Source organism: Strigops habroptila, chromosome 21 (assembly GCF_004027225.2).
Source record: "Strigops habroptila isolate Jane chromosome 21, bStrHab1.2.pri, whole genome shotgun sequence".
NCBI lineage: Eukaryota > Metazoa > Chordata > Aves > Psittaciformes > Psittacidae > Strigops > Strigops habroptila.
Window position 1 is genome coordinate 396,805 of NC_044297.2, and position 17,410 is coordinate 414,214.

The 17,410-nt window shown below is 56.8% G+C and overlaps 2 protein-coding genes across 2 annotated transcripts; one reads left to right on the forward strand and one right to left on the reverse strand.

Annotated features, from left to right (window-relative positions):
• Positions 1-1,609: 1,609 nt before the first annotated feature.
• TGOLN2 (trans-golgi network protein 2) lies at positions 1,610-6,869 on the forward strand. Its single transcript, XM_032920368.1, has 4 exons — positions 1,610-1,757; positions 1,883-3,081; positions 3,610-3,693; positions 4,521-6,869. The coding sequence occupies exons 1-4, from the start codon at positions 1,700-1,702 to the stop codon at positions 4,524-4,526; spliced, it is 1,347 nt and encodes a 448-aa protein (XP_032776259.1). The 5' UTR covers positions 1,610-1,699; the 3' UTR covers positions 4,527-6,869.
• A 3,422-nt stretch (positions 6,870-10,291) lies between these two features.
• On the reverse strand, positions 10,292-17,335 carry RETSAT (retinol saturase). The gene is made up of 11 exons (XM_030510008.1): positions 17,033-17,335; positions 15,837-16,019; positions 14,874-15,115; positions 14,105-14,306; positions 13,725-13,922; positions 13,519-13,638; positions 12,819-12,957; positions 12,536-12,645; positions 12,107-12,273; positions 11,618-11,777; positions 10,292-11,230 (listed from the first exon to the last, which is right to left on the reverse strand). The coding sequence occupies exons 1-11, from the start codon at positions 17,205-17,207 to the stop codon at positions 11,085-11,087; spliced, it is 1,842 nt and encodes a 613-aa protein (XP_030365868.1). The 5' UTR covers positions 17,208-17,335; the 3' UTR covers positions 10,292-11,084.
• Between the last annotated feature and the right edge of the window lie 75 nt (positions 17,336-17,410).

The following is a 17,410-nucleotide window of genomic DNA, read 5'->3' on the forward strand; positions in this document are numbered from 1 at the left end:
GTTGTCCACATTGATGCAGCTTCCCATTTCCCGGCTGCACGGAGAGGGGGCAGCCACGGAGGTCAGGTGAGGTCACTGCTCCTGTTTATCCCATATTAGCCAAGAAAAGTGCTGAAGGCGAAGGACCCCGGAGCGAGGCACCAGCGCTGAGCTGATGTCAGCCTCGGACTTGGTATCTTGGGCAGAATCCCATTCCCAGATGCATTGTTGTAAATCCAGAGGAACTTGGCCTCTGTTCAGTTGCTCTTGACTTCCAGGGGTGTGAGTGAAAGCTGAAGTGGCTGGGCATGAGAAACAGCCTCGCTTGTCTGCTTTAAATCTCAGCAAAAGCACTGGGCCAACTGCTCTTGTGCCTCCTTAGAAAGGCAGGCATGGGCAGAACCAAGCTGCTGGGAATGTTGGAATGGGTTGAATTGAATAAAGCATGGGGGAAGAAAAAGAGAAGGAAAAATCAACCACATAATCCATTGTGCTCTGAGGCCAAGTCAGGATTATTCCCCATGGTATTACTGCTGCACAGGACTCATCTGGTTGCATGTTGAATGGTGGTGGGGTATTTTTCCTTGTTTTAGTGTTAAATGGGCTGGCTGGAGCAGCTAAAGGATCTGGGACGTTATTGTGGTTCCTTCTAGGGACGTGGCTGCGTGTCCTTCAGGAGGATGTCATGTTTTGGATGAGACGGCTCCGGTGACACCATGCTCTGGGGTGGTTAAGCACCAAGGAAGTTCATCCTGGGTGGAGAGGAAGGCAAATCCATTGGTCTGAAAGGAAAGAAGTGAGGTGATGGGGAGGACAAATCAGGATTGTTGCTCATAAAGCAAATTACAGAGACTTGATGGCGTAATTCATGCATCTGGAAAACTGATATCAAAGGCCTGGCTGATTTGGGAAGGACAGGCAGGGAGATAAGAATGATGTGCCCCCATGCTGACATCCCTAAAGAGAGGGACACAGACCTGTGCGAGGTCACCAGGCAGCAGTAATGGACACGGGGAAGACCCAAGAAGAGTATCTGGAGATCTTTGGTTTACCCGGATCCCACAAAAGCCACGGCTCAGCCAACACCTGCTTGGAAAGGAATACAGCAAGAGGGATACAGCAAAGGAATGGACCTGAGAGCATCAAATCCACCTGAGGAGCTCAGCTATGTGCCCAGACCGCGGTAGAAGGATGACAGATGGATCTGGGGATCTTTCTTCATTTCATCTGCATCAAGTCCAGGCCAGTTTCCACTCCAGAAGCAGAGGAAGAGATTGGAAATAAGTGGGATTATCAGGAAGACGGGATGAAATCCTTATGGGTGGTCTGCAGACCAAGGTGGAGGATCCTTCAAGGTGTGGAGGGAGCCCAGAGGAGAGCAGGGAGACAACCTATAGGAAGGTCTGGATAAGCCTTCAATGGATGAGTTATCCACACGGGAAAGGAGCAAACAGCTCCCGGTCCCCACTGGGAGCCGCACGCCGCTAAGCCCCGCCCTTAATTTGCACAGACCACGCCCACTTCTCTCAAACCACGCCTCTATTCCGCCTACAAGCCGCACCCCTTGCTCCCCGCAAGCCACGCCCCCTTCCCTTTAAGCCACGCCCACATCCCCTCCGCCCCTCCCCGCGGCCGCTCTCGTCCCCCCCCCCGCCGCCTCCGCGCTGTCGCGACATCTCGTGGCGGAAGCGGAAGCGGAAGCGGTGGGTGCGGGTGCGCCATGCTGCAGCGGCTGCTCCTGCTGCTCCTGCTGCTCCGCGCCGTGTCCCGCGTCGACAGTGAGCGGGGGGGCGGGAGGGGGTGCGGGGGGCACCGGGGCTGGGGGGGGGGGGACACCGGGGCGGGAGCGGGCGGCGGGGCCGGGGAGCGGCGATCCCGGTGACCGTGAGCTCTGTTCCTGCAGCGGAGGGGCAGCAGCAAGACGAGTCCAGCAAAAGTGATGCAGGCACCGGCGGAGCGGGCCAGGCTGGAGCGAGCGGCGTGCAGGACACCGCCGGCGGGGAGCATACGAATGTGTCCAGCGGGACCGCAGAGCAGCACCCCGGGGCGGATCACACGCAGGGCGGATCACAGACGAGCAATGGAGGGGTGACACAGGAGGACGCGGGAGCGCCCGGCACTGGTGATGGTACAGGGAATAGTGATGGTGGCCAGGATGGGCAGAGCAGCAGCACAAGTACCCAGGGCAACACACAGGGCAATGGTGCGGGTGACAATGGCCAGAAGCAGGGCAGCAGCAACCAGACCCAGAGCACCAGTAGCACGGACAAAGGCAACAAGGACAGCAGCACCCAGGGTGGCGGCAGCGGTGGTAAAAACCAGAGCAACAACCCCCAAAATAACGGCAAGGATGGGGCTGACAGCCAGCCCAGCAGCACTGACAACACTGGGAGCACAGCTGAGAACGGGGGCACTGGCACTGAGAACCAGAGCAAGAACAGCGACAGTAAGAACAGGAATGAGGTCACTAACCAGGAGACCAAAGCCAAGAATACGGGGAGCAATGATGAGGGCCAGGGCAAGGACGGGGAGACTAGCAGTGAGAAACAGGACAAGAACCAGGGCAGCACCACCAAGAAGCAGGGTAGCAAGAATGGCAGTAGTGACAAGAGCCAGGCCAACAACGAGGAGACCGAGAAGGAGAAGAATGAGGACGAGAACCAGGCCAGCAACCAAGACAGGAACAGTGGGAACCAGGCCAACAACGCAGACACCAACACCGAGAACAAGGATGATGATGACAAGAACCAGGACGACAACCAGGAAGGTAATGATGGGAACCAGGAGAGCAACACCGGGAACCAGGAGAGCAACACCGGGAACCAGGGCAATGATGGGGACTCATCAAGAGATAAAAACGTGCCACCACAATCAACTTCCTCCGCTGGTGAGGACGACACCTTCTTAGAGAATGAAGAAGGCCCCAGGGAGGAAGAAGAGGGGGCTAAAGGCAGCAGCGATGCCTCCTCCTTTGCTAAGGAGGGAGGGAAGAGCCTTCCTTCTCCCAGGGACCAGTCGGAGAGCAGCCACTTCTTTGCCTACCTGGTGACCACTGCGATTATTGTCGCTGCCTTGTACGTAGCGTATCACAACAAGCGCAAGGTGAGCGGCATTAGTTTGATATAATAATACTAATATTAATTGAAGCCTTGATCCAACAGCTTTTGGGAGGGTGTCAGAGCTGGGAAAGGGGTTGGATCTCTGTGGAAATCAGGAGGCCTCAGCTCTGGTGGTTATTTTCAGCTGAGAGAGGGGAAAAGGAAAAGATGGGGGAAGTTACCCCGTGTTTTCTTGCTGACAGGGAGTTTTCTGTAGCAGGTTGCAGAAGGTTTGTCCTTAAATAATCTTAATGCAGCTCAAGTGATGTAACTGTCTTCTGCTGGGGGTTTTTGTCCCCTCCTGTAAAGCTATTTTAGAGGTAGGAGACAGAAAACAAACTGTTATTGTTTGCTGTGTGTTAGGCAGACCTCAGGTACCGCCTGCTTTCCATCTGTTCTGGGTTTGGTGTTGGTATTTAGTTGTTCGAAGTGCTTTGGAACAAGCATTAGAAAGCAGCTATGTTTGAAGTGAGGAAAAGCTGATTTGGTCACTGCTGTCCCCCTCACCTTGTCCCTGTTTCTCTCTCCAAAGATCATTGCTTTTGCTCTGGAAGGAAAAAGGTCCAAAAGTGGTCGACGGCCCAAATCTGGCGATTATCAGAGACTGGATCAGAAGGTAAAATGTACCTAAAAGAGGAGCTGGGCAGGTTGTGGTGCTGGTCTGCGTGGTGAACACGGTACCTTGGCCTCTCGCCCTGGGAATGGTCCCGGAGCCACACGGGGTTTTGGTTGGAAAGCTGCATTTTGAAGCAAAGGCCCCGCTCTTGGTGTCGAAACAGGGGGTTGCCAGGAAATGGGGTGATAATGCTGAGAAATGGTGGCAGAGCTAACACAGGCTGGAAGTTTGAGAGTCTTGAGCTTGGGCGTGCTGGGTCACGGGCTCAAATGACTTCTTCCAAAGAGGATTTTAGCAGGAAAAGGGCAGGATTTGGGGACTTTTTTCCCTTTGAGCCTTTCCTCACCGGTTGTCCTTGAAGTCAGAAGTGTCTGTAGTTATTTTCTGCAGTAGGAAGACGAGGAGGCAAGGGAAGAAAACAGAAAGTCACCCACAGCTGAAGCTCAGGCTTTTGGAAGGCTGTTGGCATGTGGGGGACCGTGACAATGGACACTTCCAAATGGGATTAAGGATTTTGCCTGTCACAGTCAGGCGGTGCCCAGCTCGGTTTCAGTGTTGCTGTTAGGAGCGGAGGCTCAGTGCTCTCCCTTCCCAAACTGCAGCAGTACCTGGGCTGGAGAAGCCACCCGAGTGCCACAGGGATGGTTTCTCTGTGTCAGTTTCCCTATTTAACCTCGCCAGGATTTCAGGAATTTGTTTCCCTTGCCAGGAATTCCCTGACTCGTCCCTGAGGTGCAGCAAAGCAGCCAGGCAGAAATCCCGGTGCTTTCTCAGAGTAGAAGAGCAATGCTTTCACATCGTTTAAACCTTTCTTTTTACCTTTCCAGATCTAGATTCCTCCTCGGATGCTCAGCAGAGTAATGATGGATGGCGTTGAAAGTGCAGGAACCCCGGGACACCCGCTGCCTCCCCCACTGCAGCTGTGCACCATGTTCAGGTTTCAGACAGCAGGAAGAAGAAGGGGAAATGCTTTTAGTTTTGCACCTGCACCTCGGTAACGTTAAACCCCTCACTTCCTCATAACACATTTCTCCTTTCCCACCTACCTGAAGATGAAACTGGCTTGTAGCCTGTGACCCAGGAAAAGCCAGTGCCCAGCACTTGACAGAACCTCTGTGGCCAAATGAAATGGAATTTGCCAACTACTGTACTGACGTCTCCTCTTGGGGGAAAGAAATTATATATATACAGATTTATCTTATCTGCCTGCGAAATGAGCCATCTGACCCTTCCCCTTCCCGAGCCCTAGAGCTCTGGTTGTACCCAGCACCTCGAGACACGGACGTTCTCCTCTTCTGTCCACTGTCTTTGGATGCTCAACTGCAGCGTGTGACCGACTGCACTGGTTTGGAAACGATCCACTGAGGCCTCTGATCTGATCTGATTTATTTCCCTCTCTCTGTGGTGAAGACAACGTTGGGGTTTAACATCCAGATTCTCTCTTCCCTGCACATATTTTACACTTGGGTCGTAGCTTAAACTTCCTCAGCTGCATCTTCTGCTCCCCGCAGGGCTTTTTCCCTTCCTGCTCCCTGCGGGGCTCTTTCCTTCCCTGCTCTCTGCTTGTCTCTTCCCTCTCACCCCCTAGAGCTGTTTGCACTAGTTGGCAGCTGCAGTCCAATGCTATGCAGGAGGGCAGCTGAGGAAGCTTCGTGCCAGCTTGGCACGGTGTGGTTGTAGCAGACCTCGCCTGGAAGGTGGCTTCCCTCCCCCTGGTAGATGTCATTCCGCAGTGGTGTAAAGTGTGTGATAACCTTGAAGCGTTGGGATGAACAGAGCTTGCACCCTTCAAGCCTCTTCCTAGGAGGTGCAGCACTGAGGCCCCAGAAGGAAGCCAAAGGAGCCTCCCAGCCACGGAGCTCGCTGCCACCGGGCGCTCGGCGCTGCCTCCTGCTCTAGTGCCCTTTCCCCCCGGCTGAGCTGTGAGGTGGCAGCTCGGCCCCTGGGTTGCACAAGCCTTGGCAGAGCTTCTTGCCTTGCAAAACCGCAGCACGTCTCCTGTGCCCGCATCACCACCGACTCCTTGAGCCGGTGACCGATGTGAGGGGCTCCTGGTGTCACCAGCACAACCTCTTCCTGCTCCTCGGCTCTGCTGGCCCTGGTTTTGAGTGCTTGAATGTAATGTCACCAGCTGCTGGTCCCTTTGGTGCACTTAAACCAGGGTTGGGGCATTCTGGGGTTGTTTAAAGCTGCCAAACGTGGTGATTGGGGAGTTTACAGCTCTGAGGTGTTTGCTTCTTATTGTAGTTCTACTCCAAAGATGTTGTGGGAGACGGGATGTTTCCACAGAGGCCATGAAGTGCCTGCCCAGCTCGTGCTTGCAGAAGCTATTTTGGAGACCGGGAGTGTGAGGTGGAGGGAAGGGAAAGGAAAACAAGGTTAGGAATGTCACCCCGGGGGGGAATGTATCTTTTTGGAAGGAGCTCCTGCAGCAAGGTGCCACTCTTCAGAGATCCCATAGGATAAGGCTGAGGCTCTGGTTGTGTGTGTGGCTGGTTTATGGACAGGATGTGGAGTGGGAGGTGATGGCTTTTGTGTGCTGACAGCGAGGAAGAGCCCCGCACTCCGCACATGGAATGCCATGTGCTGCCGAGCTGCTCCCGCAGCGTTTTTAGCGTGTGCCGTTTTCCTGCTTTGCCTTATTGGCTTTAACTGAAAGCAAATTGACAAAGGGGTTTATTTCTCACCATCTGTTTGCTTTTCCATCCCGTGAGCTTTCCCAGTCCTCTCTCCAGCCCAGGTAGCGTTGGGAATCCCACTGCTGTCAGCAAAGGGAGCAGCGAGCTCTTGGGAGAGCGGAACCATCAGACCCCAGCACCTCAAGCCCCAGGATGGACCAAGCACGAGCAGCTCGTGCATCAGCTGGACGAGGACCTTGGTTTGCTCAGTGCCAGGAAGAGGCACAGCTCAGGCCAGGCTAAACCAGGGGGGCTCCTCCTTGGATCTCCCACCCCCCATTCCCAGGGGTTCCTGGCTGAACGGGTGGATGGTACCTCTCGGTATCTCTTTGTTTTGGCCCAGTGTTGCTCCTTCGAGGCCGGCTGTGGGTTCGAATGAGCAAAGAGTTTGTTTTCTGCTGCACTTTGCTTTGAAGGATCTGAAGTTTTATATTTCTTTGTAGTTTTTCTTCTGGTTTCCTGTGTGTTGAAGTCAATAAATGGGTTTAAAACCAAAAAGCAGCGAGTTTTCACCTCTTTGTTTTATCGTGTGTGTGTTTGGAGCGTGGGTCCCTTCGAAACCTGGCACCAACAGTGCAGGCTGGTTCCTCTTTGTGCACAAAACGATGTCGTCGTTTGAACAAAACCAGGGCTCTTTGTGTGCTCGGTCTGCCCCTGTGTGACCAACAAACCCTGGGGCCGGATGGAGCCGAGACAGCTTCCAGCCCCGAGCGGATTTGAAACGGTTCTAGTCTGCTTCCCCATGTCCGTGTCAGCGGCCCTGTTCCCCTTGAGCAGCTCAGGATGGGCGCCAGGTTATTCATGCCTCTTAAAATAGAGTTTAAGCTGCTTGTGAAGAGCTCCCTCGTGATCCTTCCTGTTGTGTTTGCCCTTTCCCCCACATGGAGGCTCTGAGGAGGACGCAGCCTGGGTCCCAGCACAGCCCTGGCTCCTCTGAGCAGACTCTGAGAGACTAAAAGGAGGAATTCCACTTTCCTGCATCCCATCCAGCTGGACTCCAGCAGCCAGTGCAGAGGATGGGCTGGGAACAAGGGGGGCACTTGTCTTGCTCTTGGTGAGGTTGCTGAGAGCTTGGGGAAGGAAGAAAAGGGGGAAATGGGGAGTTAAAATGGGAATTCTCCATTCACCCGCACATGGGGTTGTTGGGCTGAGTGCTCATCCCTGAGGAGACGGATCAAAGCACCAGCATTGTGTGTCTTCAGGGTGATTTCATGGAATCCCAGCCTGGTTTGGGTTGAAGGGACCTCAAAGCTCCTCCAGCTCCAACCTCCTGCCCCGGGCAGGGACACCTTCCATAGAGCAGGTTGCTCCAAGCCCCTGTGTCCAACCTGGCCTTGAACACTGCCAGGGATGGGGCAGCCACAGCTTCTCTGTCCAACCCACTTCAGTGTCCCACCACCCTCATAGTGAAGAACTTAAGAGCTCATCTCAATCTCCCCTCTGGCAGGTTAAAGCCGTTCCCCCTTGTCCTGTCCCTACAGGCCCTTGTCCAAAGCCCCTCTCCAGGTTTCCTGGAGCCCCTTTAGGCACTGGAGCTGCTCTAAGGTCTCCCTGCAGTGGGGAAGGAACAACCCCAGAGGTCCCTCTCATGGCATGCCACGTGCTGGGACATGGTGAGCACTGAGTGGGGTTGTGTTGGGGTATCTGCACCTCACCCAGGAGCCAAAGTCCAGGACTAAACACCGAAGGAACTCAAATTGATCTCGTAGCTGGGTTGGGCTCTGCTTATCGGGGCTGAAGAAATGCCAATACAGACGCTTATTCATGAGGCCCTCAGGGGGAGGCGGCGCAGGTTCAGTGCGTGAGGTTGATGCATGAGCACAGAACGAGACTTGCTTTGGTGGAGGAATTCACCCCTCCAAGCCCCCATCCTCTTGTGGCCAGTCCCCTGCGCCGCAGACCAGGGACGTGCCCACCTTCCGCACAGGAGCTGTGCGGGCGCTTGTGCTTATTGATGGTACCACAGAGCCAACGGGAGGAGAGGACCTTGAGCAAACACATCAGGTCCATGAGGCAGCCCAGGCTGGATGGGGCTTGGAGCAATCTGGCCTCGTGGAAGGTGTCCCTGCTTGTTTAGATCAAAAGCAAACCCCACCAAGGGGTGAGATGGTGTTTGAAGGGTTGGACACCTTTCCAGAGCGGGTTTCCTGTTGCTTTTCTCGTGCTTCCTCCTCTTTGCCCATCTCCGGGGCAAGCCTCAAGCTCCTGGGGTCTTTGGGGAGCTGCAGATGGAGCTGTAGGACCCCCCAAGCCAAGCCTACAACCCATCCCGGGATCCAGAGCCCCTTCCAGCTCCCGTTTCCTCAGTCCTACAGCCCCACGTATGGCATTTCCATCTCCCCCCTTTTCCATCTCCATTCCCTTCCCAACTCATCCATCGACCATTCTCTCCCCTTCTCATCCATTGCAGCTCTCTTGTGATGAGCCTAAAGATGGGGCTCCCTCTTCTCCTTATGCTCCTCATGGCATTTCCACCTCCCTGGTAAATGCCTTGCATGGTAAATGCCACGTGCCAACTCACATGGAAACACAAGAATCCATTGGGAATGTGCCAGCAGAGATTCCCCTGGGAGCACAGCCGGTGGGGCAGCACAGCTCGTGCATGGTCCTTTGTCCTACATGATGGATTTGAAGGCAACTTTTACTGATCCAGCCACATCCTGGTGGTGTCTGGGAGGAATGTTTGATCCCAGCAATGTCACCGGTCATGGAAAACCAGCTGGGTTCCAGCCCAGAAACGCTCCCATCTGGAGATGGTGGGAAAAGACCCTAACGGACACATGGATGGGTGAGGAGAGGCTGGGAAAGGTGTTTGCAGTGAGAATCAGTGGAAGCAGGAAAAGGAGACAGGGAGGGTTGTGTGGGAAGCAAAGAAGGGATCGAGCTCTCCCATGGATGTCCCAAAATCCACCATTGAAGCAGCCTTAAGCCTCCAGCTTGCGCCAGTCTAATTCAGCCCCAACCCAGCCAAAAGGGGCTCTCTTGGTGTGTTACCTGGATAAAGAAGCAGGAAACGGGACATCGTTGGGCTTGGGAGAGGATCCGGGCTTGGGGCTGGCGGTGGGACGCGTTTCCTTGCTGGTAAAGCTCTTCTGTCCCCTTGGCTGTCTTGTTGTGCCTCAGCTTCACCTCGTCGTTGAGCTGTGAGTGTCCTGGAGAGCTTCTCCACCTCCCTCGTGGCTCCTGTCTGCGGTGCAAGTGCTATGGAACTCAGCGCTGACAGTGCGAAGAGCTCGGCTCTGCCTTGGCTGGGACATGTCGGGTCCCCTCAGTGGGTGAACGGTGTCCAAACCCCCCCCACTGGCTTGTGATGGGCCCCAAGTGCTCCGTTGGCAAGTGCCGGGACCGGACCTGGCTGGACTTGGCGCCAGCGCGGCTGAGTGTGGCACGGGGTGTGCAATGGAACTGGGCACAGGCCACAGGGACAGGATCGGGCCCCAGGGCTGGCACCATGGGGAGGAAAACAGCAAAGAGAGGGGTCTGTGTCTCCAAGGGGGTTGGATGAGCTGGAAGCGCCGGCATGGAGGGAACCATGGAGCAACCAGGTGAACCCCGCTGCCTTCCTCACCCCGTCCAAGCCTTCATCCAGGTAATTCCTTCTTCCCATTGCAGACCGGGGAGAAAATGACCCCATCCAGCTTCCTGGAGCAGGCTCCTGATCCAGTGTCACCCACTGTGAATGCTGCCTGCTCCAGGAGGCATTTCCCAGCTGGTTTTACTACTTGCTTTACCTGTTTATGGCTTTTCTGTGATTATTCCTCCCCAAAACAGCCTGTGGTGGTGCAGGATGAGGCCCCAGCAACATGTTCCCACGGACGGGGCTCACCTGCATTCCCTCTGCCCTTCCCTTCCCAAACCGGAGCATCAGGAAGCAGCTCTGCCCCATCCCCACCTTCTGCTCCCACATCACGAGGCCCAAATCACAAGAGGATGATTTTATTAATTCATGATCTCATGTGCTTTCTCTGGAGAGGGCTTTGACCCTGTTCCCAAGCTTTTCCCAGACCTGGAGTCAGTGTTTGCATGGGCGACGGCGGGTGGCAACGCCGTGGGGCTGCATCCTGCTCCTCGACACGTCTCCGGGAGCACCATGCGCTGTTGCTCTTTAGCTTTAAACCCACCTTAAATCCCGTCACACCCAGCCTTGGCATGGGAGGATTTGCTCAATCCACCACCCCGGTGAGGCAGGAGCTGGTTCCTGCCTGAAGGACCATGTCTGTGAGCTCCTCCCAAAGCCTTTGAGTTAAACTTGGCATCAGAACAGGAGGAAAAATCCCCAAGGATGCTGCCCTTGTCCCGGCGGCTCTGGGGGATGCAGGTGGCGGGTGATGCTCCTCCGATGGTCCAGCAGCTCTTGGACACTGGTGGGGTTCAAGCCACCAAGTGCTGGTGGAAACAGTTGGGTCTGGTGCAGCCTGGGTTTGGGGTTGCCTTGACCTGTACATGGAGACTGTTCTCCCTGCACCAGGCGGAGGCGTTTGCCCTTCAGAGCGTGGCAGAGATCAGCGCTGGTGTCTTCTCACTAACGGTGGGTTTTAGGGTGGAAGGAGGAGAGCTTGAGGTGATCAAAGTGCAAAGCAAACTGCCTGGAAACAGGACCAGCGCCTGCCTGGGCTGTTATCCTGGGGGTCTGGCGATAGAGAAGGATGTGCTATAGGCGAGAATGTGGCACTGGGGATGATTCGGCGGGATGGGGGTCCTGGCCCTGGGGTCTCAGACCCTCTTCTTGGCATCGGCGGCCTCCGTGCGCTTCTTCAGCCGTGCCATGTCGATGTAGAGGTTGCGCTTGAGGATGGTGCTGGCGCAGATGACGGCTCCTTGCAGGGCTCCCGCGAAGCCCCCCAAGCACAGATCCTGCCCTGGAATCGTGCAAGAAGCAGCGGTGGTCCCATGTCCTCCATCCCCAACTGACCCTCAGCGCTGCCTTAGCATCACCACCCCCAAACGCCACCCCCAGCACCACCCCGGGCGTCCCTGATGACCCCTTCCTCCTCCCCAGCAGGGAAAGGGCCTCATCCTGCCCAGCTACTCCTCAACGCCAGGCATAGGGGCAGCACCCGGGAGCTGGAGGAGGCCCAGCCCTTTCCTCCTCCCACTGGGACCATGCAACTCCACTTGGACGTGCTCATGCATCACCCCATGGCACGGTGGTGGCTCATCCCCTCAGTCCATTGCAGGGTTGAAGGTTTCCTCCCCTCATATCCCACTTCCCCAGAGGTGTCCTCATCTGGTGGTGGCCATGGTACCTGTCAGGTAGAGGTTGGGAACTGGTGTCTGAGCCCTCATGCTTGCCAAGGCTTCAGCCTGCAGACGGTCCATGTCGTGGCTGATGCCATAGAACTCGCCCGCGGGGCTGGCGATGTAGTGCTGGTTGGTGAGGGGCGTCCCGCTGGAGATGTACTCGATCTGCAGGGGACAAAGGGACAACGTGGTCTGCAGCGGGTGGGTGTGAATGGGTGAGGTGTCCCGTGCTCCAGAGAGCTGGGTTCGCGGGGTACGGGTTGGGATGGGCTTCCTTGCACACCCTTGGCTGGTGGTTCTGGCCAAGCTTGGTGCCAGGATGGTCCTGGAGGACCATCGTTCCCCTCGCACCATGCATGGTCAGGGGTTGATGATGGGTTGGTGTCACCTCATGCCCAACAGGCCCAGACCCAGCTCCTGCATTCACTGATGGGGCTGGGTAGAGGAGACCCAGGAGAAGAGCTCGAGCACCCAAAAGCCCTGGGCTTCCTCACCCTGCCCTCGATCTGAGGGTACAGCTTGAAGACACTCTGCATGATGGTGTCCACAAAGGCCTGCTTCAGCTCCTCGTAGTCATCTCCCCGCTTATGGACCTGCTTGTCCTTCCACTCCTCAAACCACTCGTATTTGGCGAAGGTCACGACGACCAACGTGGATTTACCTGCAGCAGGACAAGGTGCTGGTGTCCCTCTGCCCGCCCTCATGACACCATTTCGCTGCCACAAGCCTCCCCCTGTGCTCTTTATGGTCACATATCCTTCATCCAGGTACCTTGAAGACTGCTTTCCATGAGCAACCTGCTCAGCAGCTCTGACTGTGGCTATCCGAGGAGAAACTCCTCGTGTGCAGCCATAAACCCAACCAAACCACAGCAAGTCTCCAAGCGTTTTCAAGAGTGTTTGTGGTTGGGCTCCGGCCTTTACCTGGGTGCCTCATTTCCCAGGTGGGGTCCTTGGCTGATGGGGAGCTGAGAAACACGATAGGGATGTTCTTAGCAGCTTCTTCTCTGGAAGCAGACAGGTAGCGATCCATTCTGCAGAGAGATGCAGCGGTTGGAGGTGGGTTTGGTCGAAACCTTGTCCACAAGACTTGTTTTGACCAAATCCCCATGCACTGAGGATCTCTCAGGAGCATTTACTGTGTCACCACCCTGGAATTCATCTCTTTACGCTTAACAAAGCACATCCAAGGTGAAGCCAAACCTACATTTCATCCAGGTCGTGTCCTTTGTATATGTAGTAGTTGCCGGGATCCAGCCGCAGCTCTTCGTTTGAGCCGTTAAGACCTACGAACATGGTGAAACCCCCTTCACCGTGTCTCACCATGCGGAGCTGGGACTGGATCTCTGGATATGGAGGGAAGGGAAAAATCAGTATTTTCTGGAATCCTCAGCTATGGAGAAGTGGTTTCTCCTAGAAGCAGCCTCACTCACACCTACGTTGCTCCCATGTTGGCTTGCAGATTTGATTTCTTTCTTGGATTCACCGAATCCAACTCTGCAGATGGTTGTAGTTGAGTGGTTGTAGATCAACCACATCAGTACCCACAAAGCTCCCACCCAACCGTGCCCCTTCCAAAGCAGCAAAGAAGACTTTGTGCCACCACTAAACCCAACTCTAAGTGGACGTTCCACCGACTGCCTCATGTTTTGGGGTGCTCTGCTGTGGTTTTTAGGGAGATGGAGCAGCAAAGCCAAGGCTTTGCTAACCATGGACAGGTTGGGTGAACTCATTTGGGTTCCACTAAAAACTCTGTGATGAAACGCCAGGGCTGGTGTTTGGAACATGAGCAACAAGGTTTGGGGATGTCTAAGGAATAATCAGAAGGATTCTGCTGTGGCTCGGAGCAGGATTAACACCATCAGCCCAATGAAACCCCAACCTGAAGCCCACTGGTGCCAGTGTACCGGGCAATGCCCGCGCCTCCGCCGGCAGGAGCCGTTCGTAGGTGTTGAAGACCCCGGCATCCGAAATGATGATGGGAGCGAAGATGTTCACCAGATCCTGACCTTTCTTGACGCTCACACCTGGAAGGGAAAGGTGGGAGAGGGAGGAGCGGCTCAAAGTGACGCTGCAGCAGGGAGCAGCCACGGGTGCCCCATCCCATGCTCACCACAGGCTTTGCCCTCGGAGTTCAGCAGGATCCTCTGCACTGGTGCCTTCCCAAACACGTTGCCTCCAGCTTTCCGGATAACAGGAATGGTGTGGAAGGCGATTTCGCCAGCCCCACCTTTGGGATACCATGCGCCATGGAGGTAGTGGTCCACCAGGATGCCATGCAGGGAGAAGCTGGCCTTGGAGGGCACCACGCCTGGAGAAAGGGGTGAGAAAGGTCAGGTGAGTTTGTGCTAAATCGTGGGGGTTTGTAGCTTATCCTAAAGGCGTGAGGATGAGGAACAACCTGGGTGCGCTGCTGTAGGGAACGATGGATGTGGGATGCGGGAAACAGGGAGAAGCAGGGAGTGTGCACCCTGGAGCCTCCTGGCTACCTACCGTAGGTGGGGAAGATGTAGCTGAAGATGGCCCTGAGCTCGCAGTTGGAGGTGAGACTGGTCACCACCTCCTTGAGGCTGCGCGACGCCAGGCGGGAGAAGGAGCAGAGCCGGGGCAGCAGCCCCGAGCGGCAGAGCAGCGTGCTCAGCGCCCGCGGCACCAGTTTCAGCACGACCAGCAGCATGACCCCTCTCATGACGCTCTGTGGGAGGGAGGTTGCTGCTCAGAACGTGCTCAGAGACATCTCCCTGCCCCTCAAAATGACTGTGAGGGTGGTGGGACACTGGCACAGGGTGCCCAGAGAAGCTGTGGGTGCCCCATCCCTGGCAGTGTCCAAGGCCAGGTTGGACACAGGGGCTTGGAGCAACCTCTCAGAGAGGCAACAGCATCTCTGAAGTGCTGCATCCTGGGGAGCTGCAGGCACCGGGAGCGCTTCCTCCCCCATAGAGCTCCCTGTGGTGGAGGTTTCAAGGCATAATTCACACTAATTCAGCACTGATCATATAACAATTGCAATCACCCCATGGGAAGGTCCTGGAGCATCATCCCATGGATGGAGTTCATGGGCGTCCCAGCACACCCCGTAGGACCATGGGCATCCTCAGCGAGTGGGACCCTCAAACTCCAGGGTTTTGAGGCAGAAAAGGGAGGTGGGGCTGGGCAGGGGCAGGTTGTGCAACACCACCACATGCAGTCACCCAATAGCTGAGCGTTGGGGGGTGACCAGAGCCAAAACCATCCCCCCAGGGGAAGGCAAAGCCCCGTCTACCTTCACCAGCCGCTCAAACTCATCGATAGCAGCCGCCTCCCCGGGAAACTGCTTCTTCAAGCCTTGGAAATAGCCCTTCCGCCCGGAATAGAGGTGATAGGTCTTGGCGCTGCCGGGCTCCCCCAGGACCACGGTGTCGAACACAGGCGGGAGCTGGGTCCATTCCAGCTGCCCCTCCGTCAGCTGGTCCACCAGGAAGCGCAGGGTGGAGCCCTTCTGCATCCGCCCCACATAGTGGATACCTGGAAGATGCGGTTTCCCTTTGTTTTAGGGGGGTTTTCCCTTATTTTCACAGCCCTAGGATGCACAAGGACCCTCCTCTTATTTCTCCATGTGGAGAGGAAAGGGAAAAGCTGGGAAACACCCTCCTGCCACTTTAGGTTGATGGGAAAAGTGCTCAATGTTATGGTTTTTAGCAGCTTTTGGGAATGTCGTTCCGCATTGTTGTTTTTACTTCCTGTATTGCTGTAAATCATTAATCCCAAGGATAAATAACGTGGAACTGGACTTTGTCTTGCCAGAAAAACTTTGGCAAGGGAACATGCCCTTAGGTGATATCCCTGCGATAGGGTTGCCCACGCAAGTTGCCCAAGAAGCTGTGGCTGCCCCATCCCTGGCAGTGTTCAAGGCCAGGTTGGACACAGGGGCTTGGAGCAACCTGCTCTAGTGGAAGGTGTCCCTGCCCGGGGCAAGGGTTGGAGCTGGGTGAGCTTTAAGCTCCCTTCCAGCTCAAGTCAGTCTATGGGGAATTCTACAGGAGCTGGCCTGGATGCATAGAATATCACGGGAGTTTGGGGTTAGGGGTGTGACCGGCTGTGCCTTGCCCTGTGGCAGGAGGCTTTTGGGGCGTGGAAGCCGTGGGATATCGCGTGCTCAGGCGGAAAAGCACTTGTATAACCCGGTGCGGGAGCCGGGGCAGGGTGTTACGGGGCTATGGGTGTGATTCCCACCATGGGACCGTACCGGTGTCGAACTCAAAGCCCTTCTCGGAGAAGGTGTGGCAGCAGCCCCCCAGCTTCCCGTGCTGCTCCAGCACCAGCACCCGCTTGCCCGTCTTGGCCAGCAGCGCCGCAGCTGCCAGGCCCCCGATGCCGCTGCCCACCACGATGGCATCGAGCTGCTCCGGGACCTTGTCTGGAGAGAAAACTGGGGGGGGGGGACAGGACATACACACACATGGGGGGGCATCTTCAGCGGTGGGATGTGGCACCCCCATAGAGCATGCGCCTGGTACCCAGGGGTGACCTCCGAAACTGTGCTGGGGGGCGATGGCACTGCTGTGGGCAATGCCACCCTGGTGGGGTGATGCTGGTCCAGGGGGTGATGCTGTTCTGGGAGGTGGGGGGGGAAGGTGGACCAAGGGGTGACACAGTCCCAGTGGAGCTGGGATGGGAGCTCCCACAGGGGAATGGGGGTGTCCCACTGGAGGATGAAGGGGTCCCACTGGGGGATTGGGGGGGGTGAGTTGTACTAAGGGATGGGGGGCTCCCACTGTGGGATGCAGGGTCCAACTGGGGTATTAGGGCACTGGGGGGTCCCACTGGGGATTGGCGGGTCCAAACGAGGTATTGGGGGGGGTTCCACCAGCGATCGGGGGGGTCCCACTGGGGTTTGGGGGATCCCACAGGGGGATTGGAGGTCCTATGGAGGGGGTCCCACTGGAGGATGGGGTGTCCCACTGGAGAATGAAGGGGTTGCACCAGGGACTGGGGGGTCCCACCAGGGTTTGGGGGGGTCCTACAGGGAGATTGGAAGTCTTAGGGAGGGGGGTCCCATAGGGGAATGGGGGGGGTTCCACTGGAGGATGAAGGGGTCACACCGGGGATTGGGGGTCCTCTAGGGAGATTGGAAGTCCTATGGGGGGGGTCCCACAGGGAAATGGGAGGGTCCCACCAGGGCTTGGAGGGGTCCCACTGGAGGATGAAGGGGTCGCACCACGGATTGGGGGTCCCACCGGGGTATTGCGGTGTCCCACTGGGGATCTGGGGATCCCACCGCGGTTTGGGAGGTCCCATTTGGGTACTGGGGGGGAGTCCCACTGAAGGATAAACGGGTCGCACAGGGGGATTGGGGGGGTCCGAGCGGGGCATGGGGGTCCCACAGGGCGATCAGAGGTCCTGTGGGGGGGTCCCACGGGGGTATGGGGGGGGGTCCCACACCTGTCTTAACGACCGTCCTGCGGACCGCCTTGTCGGTGACGAGCGGGGCTGGCGGGCGCCGGGAGTCGGCAGCGAAGGGGCTGGGACCGTCGCCCGCGTGCAGGAGGAGCCAGGCGAGGAAGAGGAGAGGAAGGAGGACGAGGGAGGCGAGGAAGAGCAGCGCGTACACCCACATGGCGCAGTGTCCTCCTGCCGGCTGCGGGAACCCGCTGCGGCCGGCGGGGGACGGGCGGGAGGCACCGCCCCGGCGAGGGCTGGCACCGAGCCCCGGGACCCGCCAGCAGCCGCCGGAGGGCGGCCGCGTGCCCCGAGTTGCCCCTCCCGCGCGGTGCCTGCTGGGAGTTGTAGTCCCGCGGGTGCCCCCTCTGGTAAAGGGGG